General features: G+C 34.0%; 1 protein-coding gene across 6 annotated transcripts in view; it reads right to left on the reverse strand.

Moving 5' to 3' along the window:
• Positions 1-20,549, reverse strand: part of EFR3A (EFR3 homolog A) — a 99,978-nt gene that overhangs the window by 24,468 nt on the left and 54,961 nt on the right. For all 6 annotated transcript variants that reach the window (XM_036890518.2, XM_036890515.2, XM_036890516.2 and 3 more), the window contains 11 exons: positions 19,887-20,024; positions 16,392-16,470; positions 15,500-15,635; positions 13,317-13,484; positions 10,278-10,392; positions 9,258-9,309; positions 7,290-7,462; positions 6,718-6,793; positions 2,712-2,873; positions 1,982-2,113; positions 751-818 (listed from right to left, as the gene is read on the reverse strand). In XM_036890518.2, coding sequence (XP_036746413.1) covers positions 751-818; positions 1,982-2,113; positions 2,712-2,873; positions 6,718-6,793; positions 7,290-7,462; positions 9,258-9,309; positions 10,278-10,392; positions 13,317-13,484; positions 15,500-15,635; positions 16,392-16,470; positions 19,887-20,024 — 1,299 coding nt within the window. The remainder of the gene's footprint in view (positions 1-750; positions 819-1,981; positions 2,114-2,711; positions 2,874-6,717; positions 6,794-7,289; positions 7,463-9,257; positions 9,310-10,277; positions 10,393-13,316; positions 13,485-15,499; positions 15,636-16,391; positions 16,471-19,886; positions 20,025-20,549) is intronic.

Here is a 20,549-nt window from a genome sequence, read left to right on the forward strand (position 1 = left end):
GATCCTTTCCTCAGTAACTTTCCAACAGTGATGTCAGCCTTAACTTAATCTGTTGGTTTGTACACATTAAATGGGGAAGAGGACTAAATTCAGCCTTAACTTTCATGCTAAATAAAAAGCTACTGAAAGAAGAAAACTAAACTGCATCTCCCTGATCGCTAATGAAAAACAGACTGGCCAGATAGTGAAGGGGCACTAAGCACTTGCTCAATCCCACTAAGGTCTCACTTTTCTTTCAAACTGCTTGATTTGATCTTATGCTGATGTTTTCAATATTAAACTGCTTTTAGAGTCCAAGTTTGAATAAATATTGTTCATATATATTTTTTTGTTCAGATAGCAAGAAAGAATGCAGGGTATAGCACTGATTTTCCTTCATACAGTTCTTTCTCCCACAATTTTATGAGTATTGTTGTCTCTTATTGAGAGTCCTGAATGGATACTCTATTCTCTTAAAGGAGTGTTCATTTATATATGAGAATATATATTTAAATGATATATTTCCACATTAAAAAAAGGTAAGAAATACTTTGTTTCATCAGAGATTGTGTGTGCATCAGTCTATATATGTAGTATACACAAACTTTTAAAGCAAGGGAAAGATGTTAGATCAATTAAATGACAGAAATACAAAATGATGATTATTATAAAATACCAGAAAATCATTCTAACAGTTGACCCCTTTATAATCATCACTGATTGGTATCTCAAGTCAGTGCCCTTTTCTTAAAAAACAAAGAATTAACATACATGCACTTATCTCTGAAAATATGCTCTGGTAGAAAATAAGGAGCTTCCATAGTTCGAATTTCAATAACCTGAAAAATAACCAAAAACAAAACAAACATCAAAACTCTCACCCCTAAGCACCCTGCTATGAAAATTTGGAAAACTAAAAGCACAGAAATAAAAACTGAATATTTGTAATAAATATCATCACTTTATTCTGGAATTTGGGCCATGTTTAGAACCCAAACACAGGGTTCATTTTGTTTTCACATTTATTCATTTAAAAATTCAGCAGGTAACAAAAGCATGACAATACAATAATAAATGATAATAGATTACATTTGATTAAACCTACTACACAAAGGGAGAAGAACATGTATTTTCTCAAATGCCACCATTAGGAAACCTCTTTACACAGCATCAGGCACTCGCCATCCTCCCATTTCTGTGCTACCTTCTCAAGTATGTTTGTGAGGTCTAATGTACCTGTGAGGTCTGATGCCTTCACTTACCCATGAGCAACTTGTAGGTGGCACACTGTTTTTGTAATATCTTACTTCTAAAAGCATCAAATATTCAGTCAAATGTTCATTTGATGAATGAATGAATTTTATTTCTCAGAATGCACTAAAATCCTACATTTTAGCAAAGACTGAGTGATGTTTTTGCAACTTCATATAAATAAGGTTATCCCTGACAGATGTTTTTAAAGAATAAAAATTACAGTGGACTATTTCTGCCAGTTAAGTTAGGGGCTCTGAAATGTATATTAAATGATGAAAGTAATTAATTAATGAGCTACTCCTGAAAAAAGTTAATATGGTTGAATTACTAGAACAAATCTCTGAGAAGCACGTTAATTACTCAGCTTCTGAAATCTGAGTCAAGTAGATTGGTTTAAAAAATAAGGACAAAAGTAATACAATTAAAGAAAATTTTGATACTAAGATTTATAATGGTTTAAAAGGAAAGCAATTATATAAGAAATCACAGTAAGTGAAGAAAACTGTGTATTCTATGTAACCACTACATAAATTCCAAAGAAATAAAAGGCATCAAAGAAAATATAAACACTAGCTGCAGTTTTAGCTGTGGTTCGATGTAGTCACTATTCAAAAAGTTATGCATACTTTCATAGCATTATCCTAATAATTTGATGCATAATCCTCAATATTAAAAACAACGATCACTAGATGAAAATCAGTCACTTTTGTATAAAAATCAAGTTGAAGGACTCTTCTAAATACATTACCTTGCTAACATGCTGGCAAAATGCAGGGACAGCTATCATCTGACTTACAAAGTTGAGGTATGCTGCAACGAGCGCCATGATTCCACAACGATGGAATGTTGGCAAATTATCTTCATTGATAATTGCGCTGTCCTGTAACAAAAACAAAACACAGTTGACAGATTAGGTCTTATGTTCCATAAGCATTTTCTATGTTGAAAAATTGCAGATACAAAAATGTCACCTTAAAGGAATTTTTTTTTAATTATGATAGAATAAATGCCTATTTACAGGAGAGTTAAATCTCTCAACTTAAATGGCTCTTCTTAAGAAAGCCTTTCCTAAGGTGGGTGGTGGGTAGGAAATATATATATATCATACACACATATATAAAAAATACATACATATATATTTGTATACTGTCCTTTGATTATGTAACACTTATACTCTCAATTAAAGAACTGTTATTTAATGACTATTTTCCCCTCTAGACTGGTAGTATGGGCATAGGGATCATGTTGTCTTTTTTGTGGCAGTACACCTATGGCCTTGAATGATATTTTAGCACACAATCAATGCTCATTCAACATTTTTTAAAATAATAAACAAATGTGATCACAATCTTCAGTATTTCAGATTTAAAACTAGACACCTTCCCTTTGAAGTTCATATCCTTAGATAAAGGCAACAATAAAGATGGCAACTAATTCACAAAGAAATGATTTTATCATGAAACGTTATGAGAGCATACCTGTAAAGCAATGGCTAATCGAATGAGATCAATAACCACTTCTTCATTGGCTAATTCAATAGTTATGAGAGCAAGAGAAGTATAAAGTAGCTCATAGTTCTTCTGAACATTGTCTTCCTCTTTACAGCCCAAATATATGTGCCGATATAGCTGTTGCCCATTCTGAAAAGGGAAGTGACAAAGGAAAAAAGGTAATTTTGCTTAAAATATAGTAAAAGCATATTTCACACGCTCCTACAAAGTAGCTATTTTATTACATAACAACATGGAAGAGAAATTTAAGCTGATAACTGGATGGTCAACATGTACTCCAATTATTAATACAAACAAATACACTATATACAACTAAAAACTCAAATTAGAGTGCAATAATGAACCTTAAATAAAAACAGAAGGTAAAAAATAGTTCCAGTGTAAACAATGAAAATATTTTTAGTAGTAATTTGAAAAGATAAAAGCAAATTATAGATTGATTTGAGAAAAAAATTGAAATAGATGGCAGAATTATGGGAGACACTTTTGCGATACAACTTTGGCAATGATAAAGAACAACTGGCTGAGGGGAAATGTCCTCAGGCTTTCTTGCATTGGGAAACTGTCTCCTGCCAGGTGGGTTAAGGGCTGGCTGTCTGGAGAAGAACATCTGCAGGTCCTACTATCCTTCAGCATGCAATGACCAAGGGCAGGTCTAAAGCCCAGATACAGGGAGAGGTTACAGAAACACCCCAGGACTGTAAGAAGTTTCCCCCAAACCAAACTTATCTAAATATGTTAATACAGAATATAAAAGCTTCTCCTAAAACATTCCCAGGTATAGGTCCAACTGCCAAGTGAGAGCTAACAGAAATAAGATGGTGTTTCCCATTTCAAGTCACTGTGTGGTAATGACTCTAAACCTGTTGTACTGGTTCTCAACACTAACTGTAAGCCACTAGCAGGGCAACTTGAATGACCACTATGCTTCTGCCCTCCTGCTGCCCACCCCCAGTATGACTTAGCTGGTCAGTGGTGAAGCCCAAGCATCAGTGTTTCTTAGGCACCAAGCTCCCCACTTGATTCTAAAGTGCAGCAAGGGTTAAGAAAAAAGAAGGGCCTACTCATTTCTGTGTTGAGGGACTTTAGCTTAAAATTCCAAGCCTATTTCTCAGAGGTTCATCTGATTGATCAAGTTAGGGGGAAGAAATAAGCAAAAAGACCAGTCTTTTGAAGACAGACTATCTGTAAAAAGTATGCATTCTGCTCTTTCTCTACATAACACGCACCATGGATCCATCCAGGTAAGTAAGGTCTGTAGTCCTCCAGCTGTGCCAATCACTTAGATTAAGTCTGTTTAGATCTGTGGTTCAGTATTAGTGGTTTTTTTTTTTTCCTGGCTACAGATGTTTTCCGAACAGGTTCTTATCTGTTTGTGAAGCCAGTATTTTGGTTTCTATCTTTCTGAATCCAGAGTTTGTCTCTCTCTCAAGTGGTCTTTACTTAGGTATGCAACAATGATCTATGTATTAAGCCCCATTGACTCTAGAGTATTCTTGAATTCTATGGTTCCTAAATATCACCAACAAACATCAGCATGGTGCTTACAGGAGTTTAGACTTCCTTTAGTGATTCAAGTTTATTTTAAAAAATTACCTATTAAATACCTACCATACTGGACAAAATCTAATAGCTTGTACTATAATATACTGTAAAAATAGGGTAATGACTTCACAGAATGCAAAATCTATTACTCAGCAATTTCTCTCCTATGGGCCTTAGAGAAACAGGAGTTATATACTGCACAATACATGTACAAGAATGTTTATAGCTGCATTGTTTACAACCACCTAATATTGGAAACAACTCAAAAATATGCCAAAATGAAAATGGATACCTTGTGGTATATTCATGTCATGATACACTACAAAGCTACACACATGAATGAATTTTTACCAAAACAGAGCTAAAGGAAAGAAGGAAAAGATTAAAGAAAATATACCCTATGGTTCTTTTTCATACAAAATACACATTCTGACAAAACTATACTGTACTGCTTAAGGATAAACAGATATACACTTAGGTTGCAAAACTGTAAAGAAAGAAAAAGCAAGGAACAAATCGCATAAAGATAAGAACAGTGATTACCTGTTGGGGAGAGGATGGAGTTATAAACAAGATGAGCATGTGGACTGCTTTTGATTAGGCTGTTGTTCACTTTAAAGTAGTTAAAGTAATAATGCTCATACATTTCATATTTCATAATTATAAGTCCTTTTTTCTAGACTCTTTAAGTCAATAAAACATTAATAAGAGCTCTTTCATGTGGTGACACTCTGTTAGATAAGTAGCTTCAGAGGGTAGCCCTGGTAGGTGAGACATTCTATACTGAGTGGCAATGTTGTTTTCTGTTATCTGGAAGTAGAGCTTCATTAGGAAATTAGTGATGAAGGGGCACCTCCCAGTGTAACTTATAAGGGCTGTCTGCCCTGGGACAGTTTATCAAACTTAGACCCAAATATCTAAGATGTCCCTAAAACTCTCAAATGGAGCGGTTTTAGGCTGGGTAGCAATCTGAGGCACAGCTGCCAGAACACGCAATGCTAGCATTGCAAACGCCAACAGTACTCTCTGTGCTAAACTGCAAGATTCTCCCATCCAAAGGGCGGTTATTTTAAATTATAAAATGGAAGGATAATTAAGTCAAAGAACAAGTTTGAAGATTCAAAATTTAAAATGGAATAACAGTCTAATCTTTTAGTTAAACTAGACCCTGTTAAACAGGTTGACTAGCAAAATTAAGTATAGAGAACAATTATTTCTATCACTGTCATACTGGATAGAATAAAATCAATCCAGTCCCCAAGTTCAGGATTACTTAATGTCACTATACAAAGTTAAAAACCCAAAAATTAATTATCAGTGACTTTTCAAAATTCACTCTGTTAATCATGATGAAAAGTTCCTCAGTTATGGGGAACAACTTCTTTCATTAACTGAATGATAAAAATAAATACTAAAAAAAGAAGTTGGAAAGAACTAATGCCTTTGCCCTATTTATAAACCACTTTTTCATATACAATATAGTCAAATTTAAAGAATTATTTTTAGTCACATTAACTTAGAGCAGTGATATTCTGTACATTATTTTTCAAGTGAAGTTTTTAAGCTGTGAGGTCATTAACTTGAAACACAGCAATCAATACTAATGCATAAGGCCAGCAAAATAAAAGACGGTGGCAGGGGTAAGGCATGCTCCAGTAAAGAGCCAAAGAAGAACATGGATTATAGATACCTAAGATATCTGTACCTATCTTCCTGTGGGGCTGATCAAGGTTCACTTATCCACCAGGACTGTGATTATCTTAAGCATGTGTGTCACGGTTACTGTTGTTTCTCTCAATGTTGAGCTCAGTGTCTGGCAAATACTAGTGTTCAAGCTCTGGATGAAGAATAACTGCACAGATAGTTTACTCAATATGCTAAATAACTTTAGATGCCATGATTTTCTAAATTCAGCATTTGACAACATCTACAAAATTTAAGTGATAATGAAAATCTAGCTAAATATTACTTATATGGGCAGAGTTGCTGCCTACCTCATCTTTATATCCCCAGAATGCACAAAACAATGCCTAATGCACAGTAAACATTCATTACATTTATTTATTCAATGGTGATAAGCATTTTCAAAAACTTGAAGCTGTCTATAAAAGAGCCATTAAAAGTGGAATCAGGATGTGTGCTTGGGGTGGGGAGGAGAGCAGGGCAGAAACTACAGGGTAACATTTTACTCAAAGAAAGAAATTAGAACTATTAGAGCAGTCCAACAATCCAGTGCTTCAGCACAGGCTGAAGGAGACGCCACCAGGAATGCTGCGGTAAGGTGGGGGAGGCTGAAGAGAGCGGCTTGAAATTTTCAACTCCAAAATTCACTGACTTCATTTTAAGGTCATAGATCAATATAAAACTACCTAAAAAAGTCAAAACGGTTATAAGTTATCATGCATCACTTTCTAGAAGATAATCTTACCTTTTTCATGAAACTTGTGTCTTGTCTACAAATTTTTTCTCTCTTTATCTTTAGGTCAGCAACATCTGGTATTATTCTAGAGACAATCATGTCATTTTTAATGAGCAGCGCATTTAATTATAATATGTCTTATATGGCAAATCATAGTCATACTTCAGAGTTTCAAGTATTTAACACTCATTTCAATGAACATTTTAAATAAGCCTGTATGTAATGATACTACTGAATTATCAAGTTTAACTTAGGAGAACTGCATAAAGTAATCCTGACTCCAAATGTCATTCCTAAGGTTACAGCAAAACTAAAATACAATTCACCTAACCAGTGATTACTAGGTGAGAACTTTGAAAGTACATTAAAAGACCTTCAAACATTTGTTTTCTTAAAATATATTAATAAATTAATATATTAATACAATAATATATTTCTTAAAATATAATAAACTGTCAATATCAATTAAAACTCTAGATTAATAAAACATGAAAATCTTAAGATTTAAAAAAATCACAACACTTAATACATTAATGTAAATTTGAAAACCCCATTAAGTCTGTTTCAAAACGGCGCACTACCTGATCCCCCGAAGCTTTGCCCGGTTGTCATGGCGATCCATGAGATTATGCATTACTTCCAAGACTAACTGTCTTAGTTCATAGTCTTCCATGAGGGAAGGCGATAACAAAGGATCTAGAAAAGACCCAGGCAGTGCAGTAACGATCGTCTTTGCTTTGTACCCAGAGGTTACCTGGGAGGATAAACAAAGAAACAAACAAAAAGCCTTTGTCATGAGTCCTTCTTTGGTAAAATTCTCAAATTATTTTGCAAGAACCATAAACTTAGGGAAACAGCAACTTTGGAAGAAAAACAGAAAGGAAATCTGTAAAGTGATGAGGATTTTCATCACTGAATTCACAAAAACATTATTCATTAAGAGAACACAATTAATAACAGCATACATTTGCCACAGGCCAGGCACTAATCCAAGCATTGTGTGTGTACTAATTTTGTCCTCACATCCCTGTGAAGTAGGATTTAGTAAATCCCCATTTTGTAAAGAAAACTGAGGCTCAGAGATTAAAAATGTGTGGGAGAGGTAGTACTAAATGGATATAAGGAGGCAGAAGAAAGACCTGAAAAATTTAAATTTAAATTGGCAAATTATTCTTTTATTTTAAATTAAACAGTTTAAGTTAATAGTATACATTTTCATTTTAGAAAGCTGTACTTTATTCATTAGTTAATTTGGCATTTCTGAATATATTCCCATCTTCTAAATTTAAAATTTTTAAAGAGCATATACTTCAATGCTATTAAACATTTAACCATACTATAGAGACATTCACTCAGTTGACTATATGGCACAATGTATCTAATCCTAATATATATTAGGATTAGAGGCAAGACTATACACTCAGGGAATTTGCTTAATAAAAAGCTATGACCAAATGAAATTTCAGGTGAGTAATCTCTAGATTCAGGATTATAGGCATATATGGAACATCTAACATTTCTATTCGGGATGGGGGTTATTTTCAAACTTATAGGATGGAGGTAATTTTAAAACTGAGCAAATTGAAATTGGTGAGACAATTGCTACCTATCCAGAAAAATTAAAATATGTCATTAGCTCACACCACATATAAAAATTAACTTCAGATCAAAGTTCTAGATGTAGAAAGCAGATTTTTAAAACTTTTGTTAAGAAAATACAAACAAATGTGTTTACAACAGAGTAGGCAAGGAGTTCTTAAGATACAAATAAAAAAAAGCACAAAACACACAGGAAAGGGCTGATAAATCTGGCTATATTAGACTGGAAGCTTCTGTATGACAAGCACTATGATCAGAATTAAAATGAAATCAGAGAAGATAATTTCTGTACTTATTCCTAGGTATGAAATATTTCTTTTTAAAAAATAGGGTCATATACAATAAAAATTTCCAGAATAAATTTTGAAGATACGGTTTTAGAGTGGATACACATGTCAAACAACAAACTCCAACTTTGTTCTTCGCATTTTGCTAGCCATAGCTGAATCAAAGATAAATATAATTATTATAAAATAACCACAGGACCTCACATTTTAGGTATGCTTTTATTTTTCAGCTACTTATAGCTGAATTATTTTCCAAAGCAGCAGCCATTATTTTATTTAAACAGCCTGATATGTAGAAAGAACATGAGACTTTAAGTCCAGGTTCTACTCTTCAGCTCAGTGACCATTGTGAACCACCCCCACTGCCTCCGCTGGACATCTCTGAACTTAGGCATCTTCAGGTACAAAACTGCAATACTTTCTGCTCTCTGTATGTTTCATCATTATGAAGATCAAATAAGATGACAGGAGAAGTGAGAAATATTCAGTAAAAGTGTAACAGAAGAAAAGGGAGAGCATAATACTTATGTATGTAAGCCACAAGAAAAAAGAACCATAAATAGTGTCTTATAATAAAAGCAAACTGATAATGTGAAGCTATTCTTTTAACCTCTTCAATAATTCAAGGTTGAGTGTGTACTTCACCTGTCCTAAATGCCTTACCATAAGTAAAGATCTCAGCAACATTATCTGAATCCGCCTGGTTCCCAAATCCCTGAAATATACAAAATACTGGCATTATCTTTAATTAAGTACTATTAACATTTATATTAATTCATTTACTTACTATTTATTGATTTTAAAATTCTACTCACATTTTTAGTATTAAATAGATTTTATTTTCATACTAGCTGAAGTCATGGCTGATTTTATACTCTACAGTAAATTTCATATGAATTAAGGAGTTACATGTAAAAAAAATAAATTTGAACAAAATTATTTAAAAAGCTAATGGCTCTCAAAGAGAGCTATGTATGTTTATGTAATGACATGAAAATCCAGTCATATGAATATACAATGAAACAACTCCAATTAAAAGACACTCTAATTGGAGAATATGTTTACTGCAAATATAAATGACAAACATAATATTTATATAACATATATCAGTAAATAGGTAAGAACAGATGATTCAAAAAAGAATTAACAAATGGAAAAATTTCCAAAAAATTCTGTGACTAACAGTCACAGAAATATAAGACTACCATTTCCTTATTACATTAGCAAAACACACAAAAATATTTACAAACTAAAGCTTTAGCATACTGTAAAATCAAATCAAATCTATTAAATGAGAGGGCCAAAACATGGTCTTTAAAATCACTTTCAGCTCTAGAATCCTAGGAATAAGTCAACATTCCTGCTACACTGACATTAATTTCTACAGGAAACTTAAAGCTTTACCCTAAATATGTTTCTAGACAATACTGAAGCTAAATAAACCTTCCACATAGTCAATATAAGACATAGAAAATTTGAGTTTTTGATATAGTGAAAACTACTAAAAGGATGCAACATTGACTTGTTTGCTTAGCAATCTAGTGCCATAAAAACACAACTGCTTTCCATGGGGCTTGTATTACAAATGATTAACAAAATATTTCACATTTCTTTAAGATGAAATTTAACCAAAGATTAAGTTCAAATTTATAGTCTGAGAACAGGAAAACTACATATGCATACCCTAATTGACTGATATCCAAAGTATGGGTGGATGTTCCAAAAACAGGTACTTTCCCCATAATGAACATCATGATTTCTGACCTCTGATAATCTGGTAGGTTACTTCCAAAAAATCCTATAAAAATATTAAGATAAATTTAAGACAGATTTTACAAACTGAAGTTTCTTTTTCTATATAATACAAAATCATAATAAATTTCTGATCAAAGCTTTTAATGATCACTTACTCAAACCTCAAACTTCATTGTTTCATTGAGAGATCACAACAGGTATCAAATCATGGGTGTTTTTAATGCATGTCTTAAATGGAACAAAATCATTTACAGAAACCTGCATTTTTAATATTTAAGAATCAGTTAGTCTTTCAATTCGACTCTTCAGCCTCTATTTTTGGAGTTGATATCTATACAACATCACATTTTTCTATTTGTCATTTTGATTATATCTGTGGTAAACAATTCCCATTATGATATACTTCAATCAAAAATCTCTATCTTAACACTACTCAACCTACATAAAGTGTGATATTATTCTAGCTAACTCTTAAGGAGCACTTATTTACGAAGTAAGAAACTACTTTGTGTTTGGATCCTCATAACCACCTTATGAGTCAAGGTATTATTATTATTGGCCTCAGTTTCCTCTTGTGGAAATGAGGATAAGAGAGGTTCAGAACTCATGTCGGAAACTACACAGCTATTCAACATTAAGGCCTGAGATGATAGCTGTTCATTTCCAAGCCTTTGCTATTGTTACTCTCAGCTTCCTTCCTATAAGGTACTTTTAACTTTCCAAGAACCCAATCAGTTTTCTTTCCAATCACCATATAAAACTAGACCCTGATTTTTTGTTCCAAGCATGTCAGTCACTACCATGAGGGCATAGATTCTTACAAGATCCACCGTGAGGACAGCCCTCAAGTAACGCATTCTCCACACCCCCTGTGTGCATTTGAATTGTTGAACAGAAATGCTAATGATACCCCCTCCACCCCAAAGGACACAGCAGGGAGCTATAGTTCTTGATTATTTTTAAAAGAACTTGGTCAACAGCCTCAAATTTTCAAGTGCGAAAGCTACAGCAGCCCTGTTCTAGGGCCCACCAACAGAATATCCACAAGATTTGATGACTACCAGAATACTGAGAACTTGTAGAAGAAAATACTGAGGAAATGAGAAGTGTGATTTAAATAAAAATCTTGCTCATTGTGCCACACTGCATTTCTTTTCTCTCATGTTTTAATTTTCATGTTATTCTGAATGTGTAATATCACAGAAATATTACTTGAGTCTGCTGTATATGCATTTTATAATAAAACACAGAAACAATAAATTAAATATTCTAGCGTATAAGAGTAACACTGAATTAATTAGAAGTCACTAAAGCAATTTCAATTCTGTGAAAATAAGATTAGCTGATTTGTTATATCATCTTAAAATATCACAGAAAATCCATAAATAAGGCAAATAAATTTAAGAGTCACTATAAAAGCTAGGTTTACCATAAATTGATATGAATTGTTTCAAGTAGTATGAATGTCTCTGCTTTACTGAGATTCCATGGTAATACCGTACTTTACTATGTCTTGTCTTTTCAGTCACTCTAAAGATCTTAATGCAACTACTATGTGTTAGGTGTGAATTAAAACACACCTGAACCTTTGCCCACATGAGGACAATTTCTACACACATGATGAGACTGTAACTAGATGAAAGAGAGGTACTGTCAAGCAGATCAACGAAATGCATCCACAAGGTAAGAACCAAGTGCATCATGAAGCCCAAGCATAGGGACTCATCTATGTATACTTTCAATACTGGCCAAATTTGGGAGACAATTTGAGCACCAAAATAAAAGTAAGTACAGAATGAATTATGAAGCATAAAAATAAAGATCTATGAGCTCACACCAATAATAAATAGATAAATACATGCAGTCCTACATAAATATAGAGGGAAGAAAGGGGTTCTTGCTGACAGTAGACCACTGTGTGCTGACAGCTGTGCAGGGAGTGCTGAGTCTGAGCCATTATTGTGCAACCATAGTAAAGACTGGTTCAGGTAAGAATTACGAATGGTTGCTAAATCTAGGGAGAAGCCTGGATGAAGAGCAGAATACCTGCATGGTCTAAAAGTATCTTCTCAAATATTGCTCATTATTTGCAATAATGAGAAAAAATTGAAACTATACAACAGAAAGAAAGGACACTTTGAGTCTTCAAAATTAACATCACCAATGAGAAGAAAATGTACACTGTGTACCTGTGCATGTGATACTCCAAGAACATTATCACTTATGTAGTCCAGCCAGGTACACATGGCCTGAATTTAATCACGAGGAAACACCAGTCAAACCCCAATGAGGAAATTAAAAAAAAAAAAGGGTGGGGCGGAGCTGTACTCTTAAAAAACACCATATCATAACAGAAATATTCCAGACTAAAGGAAGTTGAAGAAATATTACAACTAAATGCAAAATAAGATACTAGACTGGATCCTGAACCTAAGGGAAAACATTCTGCAAAGGACATTATCAAGTCAAATAACAAAACTGAAATAAGGTAACTTAATAAAAGTACTGTATCAATGTTACATTTACGGATGTTGATAACCTGCACTCCGGTTATATAGAAAATGCTCTGTGGTAGAGAGCCATGAGGTATATGCACTTACTATCCAGTGGGATAGGGAAAAAAAATGGAGTTGTTTATATGTACCTATCTCTCTGTATGGGTATCTACTTATATATGCACACATATACATACATGCATACAGACACAGAAATGGAGGGAGGGAAGGAGAGACCAAGAGGGAGAGAAAATAAGTAATAAAGTAAATGGCATAAAGTATTAATAGATAAATCTGGGTGAAGGGTATATAGTGTTGTCCTATTCTTATGCTATTTTCCAAATACAAAGTTCTTAAAAGTCTAAGCTATCATTCCCTTCGACTAATGTACTGCTGGAGTCAAGTGCCTTCCATAAGAGCTGACTTAAATCACCGCTTTACTTAACAGTTTTGAAAAGTAAAACGTACTCACCTATTGTTTGGATGATAGCATTCTGCACAATCTTCTCATCATTGTCTTTGGAATTTGTGTTTAAGTTGGCGCCACCCACAGATTCCCCCTGTAAATCATTTGCTTCAAATTCAACACTGAGACGCAGGTGCTTCAACAGCGTGTTAAAGACTTCTAGCACTGTGGGGCCTATAAATGAACACTGATGTGAGCAGATACACTTTTCCAGAATTATGTACTCATCATAGTGAATTCTGGTATTTCTCAATAGTGTTTTGGATATTTTCTAAGTAGCTGGAAATAATAATTTATGAACTAACCAGTTCATTAAAGAAGTACATGAGAAATACCTAAATATGAAAGTCTCCTAGTTATTGCAAACAAATATTTATTGTGCATCTCCAAGCAACTCACTGTCGAATTTCTGGTACAAACCACACAAAACATATATATGTATATAAAGATTACCAAAAACTTTCCACCTATCTAATCTTGTCTACTCAAAGTCGTGTGTACTGGACAATAACGAACTTGACTGTTGGGTCAAAATCCACAGAATTATGATAATATAGCTTCTTGTAGCATAAGAAATTTACTTTTCATCTTCTGAGGCTAAAGAAGGAAGAACTTACCTCAATTATTGGACAGAAAATAGCCAATTTATCAGAATCAAGTAAAACTAAATTTGCTCTTAGTTTGCTCTGCTTTTAGTCCTAAGAATACTATGCACATGCCTGTCACTGTATCTATCACACTATATTTTAATCAGCATGTTTTATTTCTGCCTCCTACTCTCCAGCACAACCTTCTCCAGGACAGCAACCACGCTCAAATACTTCTCTGATGTAACTGAGTCTGGCACAAAGAACCCTGCACGTAACAGACATTAGAAAGTGTGATGATTCAATGTATCATCTGTTTTTCATTTCATATTTCAAATTAACCTGCTTCCATCTCTCTCAGATAAATTATAAGTGATGAATTTATTACTTCATTGCCCTCTCTTATTTGACACTGAATATTAGAATATTTCAGTAGCTGATGTATTTCCACTTTGATTGTGAAGCAAAGAAACCTTAATCAGATTCTCCTCCTAATTCTAGCAATTCTATTGTGGACCCTTCCACTCTTCTAACCACAAGTAGGTAAAAAATCATGATCTCTAACCTGTCCCTTGTCCTTGTTATCCTACAGACAGTTGGTTATCAAATCCTGTTGACTTTACATCCCATTCCTACCGCTGCCATCCAAGGTCAAGTTCTCCCCCCTCATGCTTACAACGATGTAAACCACTTGTTACTTCTAATGTGTCCCACATTAGCAGCCAATGAATTATCTTATGGCACATCTCTGATAAAGATGTGTTACAGTAAATCTTTAAATTGTACCAGTCAACTGCAGACTTACATCCATGATCTAGCTGAAATTTTAACTTTAAAGCCACTTCTCTGACTTCCTCTGACACTACCAAACTAGCCAAATGGGCTGCCTAATATTTTGCTTTCGCTAATACATTTTCACTCCCTCTCTGAACCCTGGCTTTCTTGATATGTCATCAAATTCTGCCACATATTACAGTATTATGTGGAGTTGTCTCATTCCAAGTTAACTGCAAATTTCTTGTATCTGTACCCTCCCCAAATGTTTGAATGACACAGGTTTCAACTGTGCAGATCTACTTATGTGCAGATTTTCTTCATCAAATATACTGGAATATTTTTGGAGACTTGCAACAATTTGAAAAAACATTTTCTTTACTCTAGAGTTTACTTTATGGTAAGACTAGAGTATACAATACATATAATATACAAAATGCATGTTAATCGACTGTTCATGTTATTGGCAAGGCTTCTAGTCAACAGTAGTGTCTTAAATTTTGGGAGAGTCAATAATCATACACGGATTTTTGACTGTGCAGGGACCTGGCACCTCTAATCCATGTGTTGTTCAAGGGTCCTGTACTTGGGACTGAAAACTTTTATTAGAAAAAAGGAGGAAGGGGAGGAGAGACTGATGGGGAGGAAAATGTTTTACTGTATACCAAAGAATTCTAAGAATAACCATGTGAACCCAAAATTTCAAGAGAAATTATATACATTTTAAAAAGATAGAAATATTTTCAAAGACTTTTCCATACACTGATATACTACTGAAAAAAAAATATTATGAAATAGGTTAATGCAATTTTTTTTGCAAGCACTCACCTATGGACCCTTTGGCAGCAATGGCAACAGCCTCTAACAGAACCTGGATAATACCTGCTCGAACCCGTGGAGAATCTTTTTTACAAGCATCAAGGTGTCCTAGAATCTCCTGGATCACATGGTGAGAATATTGAGCCTAACGGAAACAAAATAGCACAAGGGTGTATGAATAATTATATGTATCCTATATATATATATATATATGTGGAGATATATATATATCCATTTTATTTCATAAGAATGAAAAACCATGTGACACTTAAACATCTGATAAGAGACTGGTACTCATGTATGGACAGTATGTAGCCATTAAAAAACATTCTACGAACATAGGGATACTGGAAAATATTTACTTATGATACCTTGGGTGAAAAGAGCAACTTGAATTTAATAAAATTCAATCTGCTTTTTATAAAATATATAAGACTAGAATTATATATAACTAAATATTAGCAGTGGCCATCTGAGAGGTGGATTTATGACCAAGTGGTCCTCTGCAATAGGTGTGTCTCATCATGAGGTTCTAGAAAGACTAGAGAAGCTGATACTATCACATTATACTCAATAAATGTTAGTTATTATTATCAGCCCTATGCTGCTATAATAAACATCAACTCCAATACCAGTTTATCAATGAAATATAAGTACACAATAAATGTATTAAATAAATGCACAATAAAGAAAACTGTCATAAAATCATTTATTTTTATTAGGTATCTTCTCATCTTGTCAAGTAAGAAACTGAGGGTAAATAAAACTAAGTAAAACAAAGAAGTACATTAGGAACACATTTTCTTATATCTTACAGAGTTCTGTATCTGTCTGATAACATGCATATTGATACAGAACCAAAATTACTTATATAAATATAATAAAGTTAACCAATTCTTACCTGAATGGAATACATTATAATTTTAAAGCAGTGAACTGCAAATTCATTGGGATCCCATAGTTTGTGATGATCTAAATGCCTGCAATTAACAATAAGAAAATTACTTTAAGAATTCCTTATTTTTATTATACTTTCTTCCTCTAGAATCCTTGACAACATGCAAAATTTAACATTCACGAGAATATTATCTAAGAGAAAGTCAATGTTCCTATTACCAGAAATACAAGCTATAGCTCCCTCAATTGTCAGATCCTCTAATAAAACAACAAGAGGCTAGAATATATAAGATTCTTAAATACCTAGGGGAGCTAGTAAGAAAGAGAAGTTCCTTAGTCCAAACCCCACAAGAAGGCAAGACTCTGGAGAAGTAAGTATCCACTGAAGTGAGCAGCTGTGCGAGGCGTATCTTCAATGGCCACACAGCCAGTGGTTTCAAGGGTTCTATACACAGGAGGCTGGAGACAAAGCTCAGTGCCCACCCAGGAAAGGCAGGCTGTCAGATCAGAAATCCTTGCATCAATTCAGGACCCCTAAAGATGTCCCCCTCAGTGAATCTGGGGGAATGTTCTGTTGTAGAAGATGGCCAAAAAGCTTGCCTTTGCCTATGTTGGTCCTGGCTCTGATGGGAACAACAGAGTATCTTCGGAGAACTTAACCATATACTCTGTACCCAGGCTCAGGGTGGCTCAAAAAACAGAAGGTAAGAATGAGGTTCAAAGTGGTGCCTGGATAACACTATACCCGTACCATTAGCAAAAGCAAAGTAAAGCCTCCTATAGAGAACACACCATAAATCCAGACCTCAAAGAACCCATAATAAGTGAATGTGAGCTCAAAACTAAAATTCACAGAAAGCAAGGTAAATAGTCACTATGAGAGGCAGCAGAATCCGATCCTCAAGAACTAAAGATACCATTGAAATCAGTGGATTACGAATTTAAAGTAAGTACATTTTTATGCTTAAAGAGGAAAAAAAGTGTTAAAATTTGACACATTTGAAAATTATCCAAATACAACTTTCACATATGAAAGCTGTAGTACGAAAGCTAGAAACTTAGCATCAGTTTAAATAGCAAATCAGACAGATAAAGATAATTAATTAACTGAAGAAATTTCCTAGAATGTAGCACAAAGAAGCAAAGGAATGAACAATATGTGAGAGCTTAAGAGACAGGAAATAAAAATGGTAAAGAAATACAAATATTTAATCAGTTTCAGAAGGAGATCAAAGAATGACAGTGAGTCATATTTGAGAAGCCAATGACTGAGAATTTTCCTAATTAAAAACAATGAAACAAAGATCAAGAAAAACCCCAATCCTCACAAGAATACATATAATGAAGAAAAGACACTTTCTTCACTAAATGGTCTTGGGAAAACTGGACAGCTAAATGGCCACTTTCTTACACCACACACAAAAGTGAACTTGAAATGGATTAAAGACCTAGATGTAAGACCTGAAACCATAAAATTTCTACAAAAAACACAGGCAATGAACTCTGGACATCAACTTCGGATATTTTTTTCTGGGTATGTCTCCCCAGGCAAGAGAAACAAAAGGAAGAACAAACAAGTGGGACTACATCAAACTGCAAAGTTCCTACACAGCAAAGGAAACCATCCACAAAACAAAAAAGGCAACCAAATGAACAGGAGAACATATTTGTAAATGATAAATATTTCAAGGGGTTAATATCCAAATAGATAAAGGGCTCATACAACTCAACACCAAAAACAAATAATCTAATTAAAAAATGGGCAGATGAACTGAATAGACATTTTTCCAAAGAAGACATACAGATGGACAATAGACACATGAAGAGATGTTCACCATCACTGATCATCAGGGAAATGCGAATCAAAAGCACAATGAGATATCTATCACTAGTCAGAATGGTTAATATCTAAAGACAAGAAGTAACTGCTGGCAAGAATGTGGGGAAAAGGGCACCCTCATGCCCCGTTGGTGGGAATGTAAACTGATGTAGCCACTATGGAAAATAGTATGGAGGCTCCTCAAAACATATAAATACCATACAATCCAGTAAGTCCACCTGTGGCTATTTACCTGAAGAAAACAAAAACACTAATTCGAAAAGATGCATGCACTCCTATGTTTATTACTCCATTATTTACAATGCTAAGATATGGAAGCAACCTAAGTGACCATCATCAGATGAATCAAGATGTGGTACATATACACAATGGACTATTACTCAGCCATAAGAAAGAATGAAATCTTGCCATTTGTGATCACATGGATGGACTGAGAAGGTATATGCTAAGTGAAATAAATCAGACAGATAAAGACAAATACCATATGGTTTCATATACATGTGGAATCTAAAAAAACAAAACAAACATACCTCAGAAACAGACTTCTAAATGCAGAGAACTAGTAGTTGCCAAAGGGCAAGGAAGTGAAAGTAGGCAAAAGAAGTGAAGGGAGATCAAGAGGTACAAAGTTCCAGTTATAAATTAAGTCACAGGGACAAATGTAAAACATAGAAAATATAGTCAATAATATTGTAATAACTTGATATTTGTGTGACAGCAACTACACATCATGTTGAGCATTTCATACTATCCATAAATGTCAAATCACTATGTTGTATACCCGAAACTATATATCAACTCTACTTCAATAAAAAAATTATTTAAAAATCTAATGATTCTCTGATTTTTCATGTAATTTTGTGGTTTGTAAATTCTTGTACATAAGGCTCAACTTTGAACCCTAATCTTTGCCTGACATAAAGAATTCTGGATATTAGAATACTTCATATACGCCAGAAGACATTAAAGTCAGGAAGGGAAAAGGACAAAGCAAATGATTAACAAGACTAGCAAAAGTGTCCAGAAATTACACTGACTATTATACAGTAGGTCTATCATCTGATGATGGAGTTAGAACAAAAAGGCAAGGTTTGAGAGAAAATGTCTCTGTGGAGAAACTCGAAGCTCACAAATGAATCTGCCTAGAGGGGAGAATATTAATACCAATGAGATAGTTAATATTCCTGTACTGATTAGACACTAGAAATTTACTTAGAGCAGCGAATGTGACCTAAGGCTATCCAGCCATGGCAAAAAAAAAAAAAAAAAAAAAAAAGGCCAAGAACTAGATAGAAGCCAGGAAATAGGAGGAACTGACCACAGAAATTAGTAAAACAAGGACACATAATACTTGGACAATGTTTGTTTTAACATTTTACTGTGCATATGCATTTTAAGGTCTCTGAGTAGAAATTTGAGATAAATGATGCACATGATATCAAGCACATGACTTCATTTCATTTTTAAGGGCAAAAAGTTGGTTGAACCAGGGCTCAAAAATATGACATCTGACTCAATACTGTCTTCTTCCCACAATGCCACACTATTCCATTAATAACTCATTCATACAAGTAAAGACGTATTTGTCTTCTGTAAGCACATTAACATAGAATTAATGTAGCACAGTCACAAATAACCAGGAAAATACCAACTACTTACGCAAAAACTGGTCTAACAGCATTATTCATATTCCCAAAAGTGGCTCGACCCAGCAGTTCTCTGAAACAGTTTTCAGCCAGCACAGCGGGATTCTCCTCTTTGTCAGCTGCAGAAGGAGAGGAAGGAGGGCCTATGCGACTGATAAGAAAGGGAAATAAGGAAAAATGAGTGCAGGAATTCTAATACTAGTTTTGACAGTTAAAAAGAACAGGTTTTATTTCTCAGAAAGCTTAAAATGACATTTTCTTTTTACCCCTACTCTAGAAGAATGAGTAACAGTCTAACCCTTTTTGCTGAAAAAAATATTTAGTGAATAGCAATTATCATTATTATTAATTATTGCTGTTATTATTTTGGTTAGTTCTAACTGCCTATTTGTATAAGCATCCTGGATCTCCAACAAATAACACAAATTCAGCTATTTCTATTTCTCATACTTGCAACTTCAAGCAGTATTAATTCAATAGCAATTTGGATGCTCAAATAAGCAAAAGTAAGATTATTTTTATTTTAAAAGAAAACCTTAAGTGTATGAGTGAGAATCTGTGGTCTGCTAAGGCTAATGAGGTGACTAAAAATGAGTAACTGTTCAGAAAGGGCACATTTTTAAACTCACTCAAGTTTATAAGACTAAAATCTACATAATACTAAAGACAAAACTTT

Source organism: Manis pentadactyla, chromosome 3, assembly GCF_030020395.1.
Source record: "Manis pentadactyla isolate mManPen7 chromosome 3, mManPen7.hap1, whole genome shotgun sequence".
Taxonomy (NCBI): Eukaryota; Metazoa; Chordata; class Mammalia; order Pholidota; family Manidae; genus Manis; species Manis pentadactyla.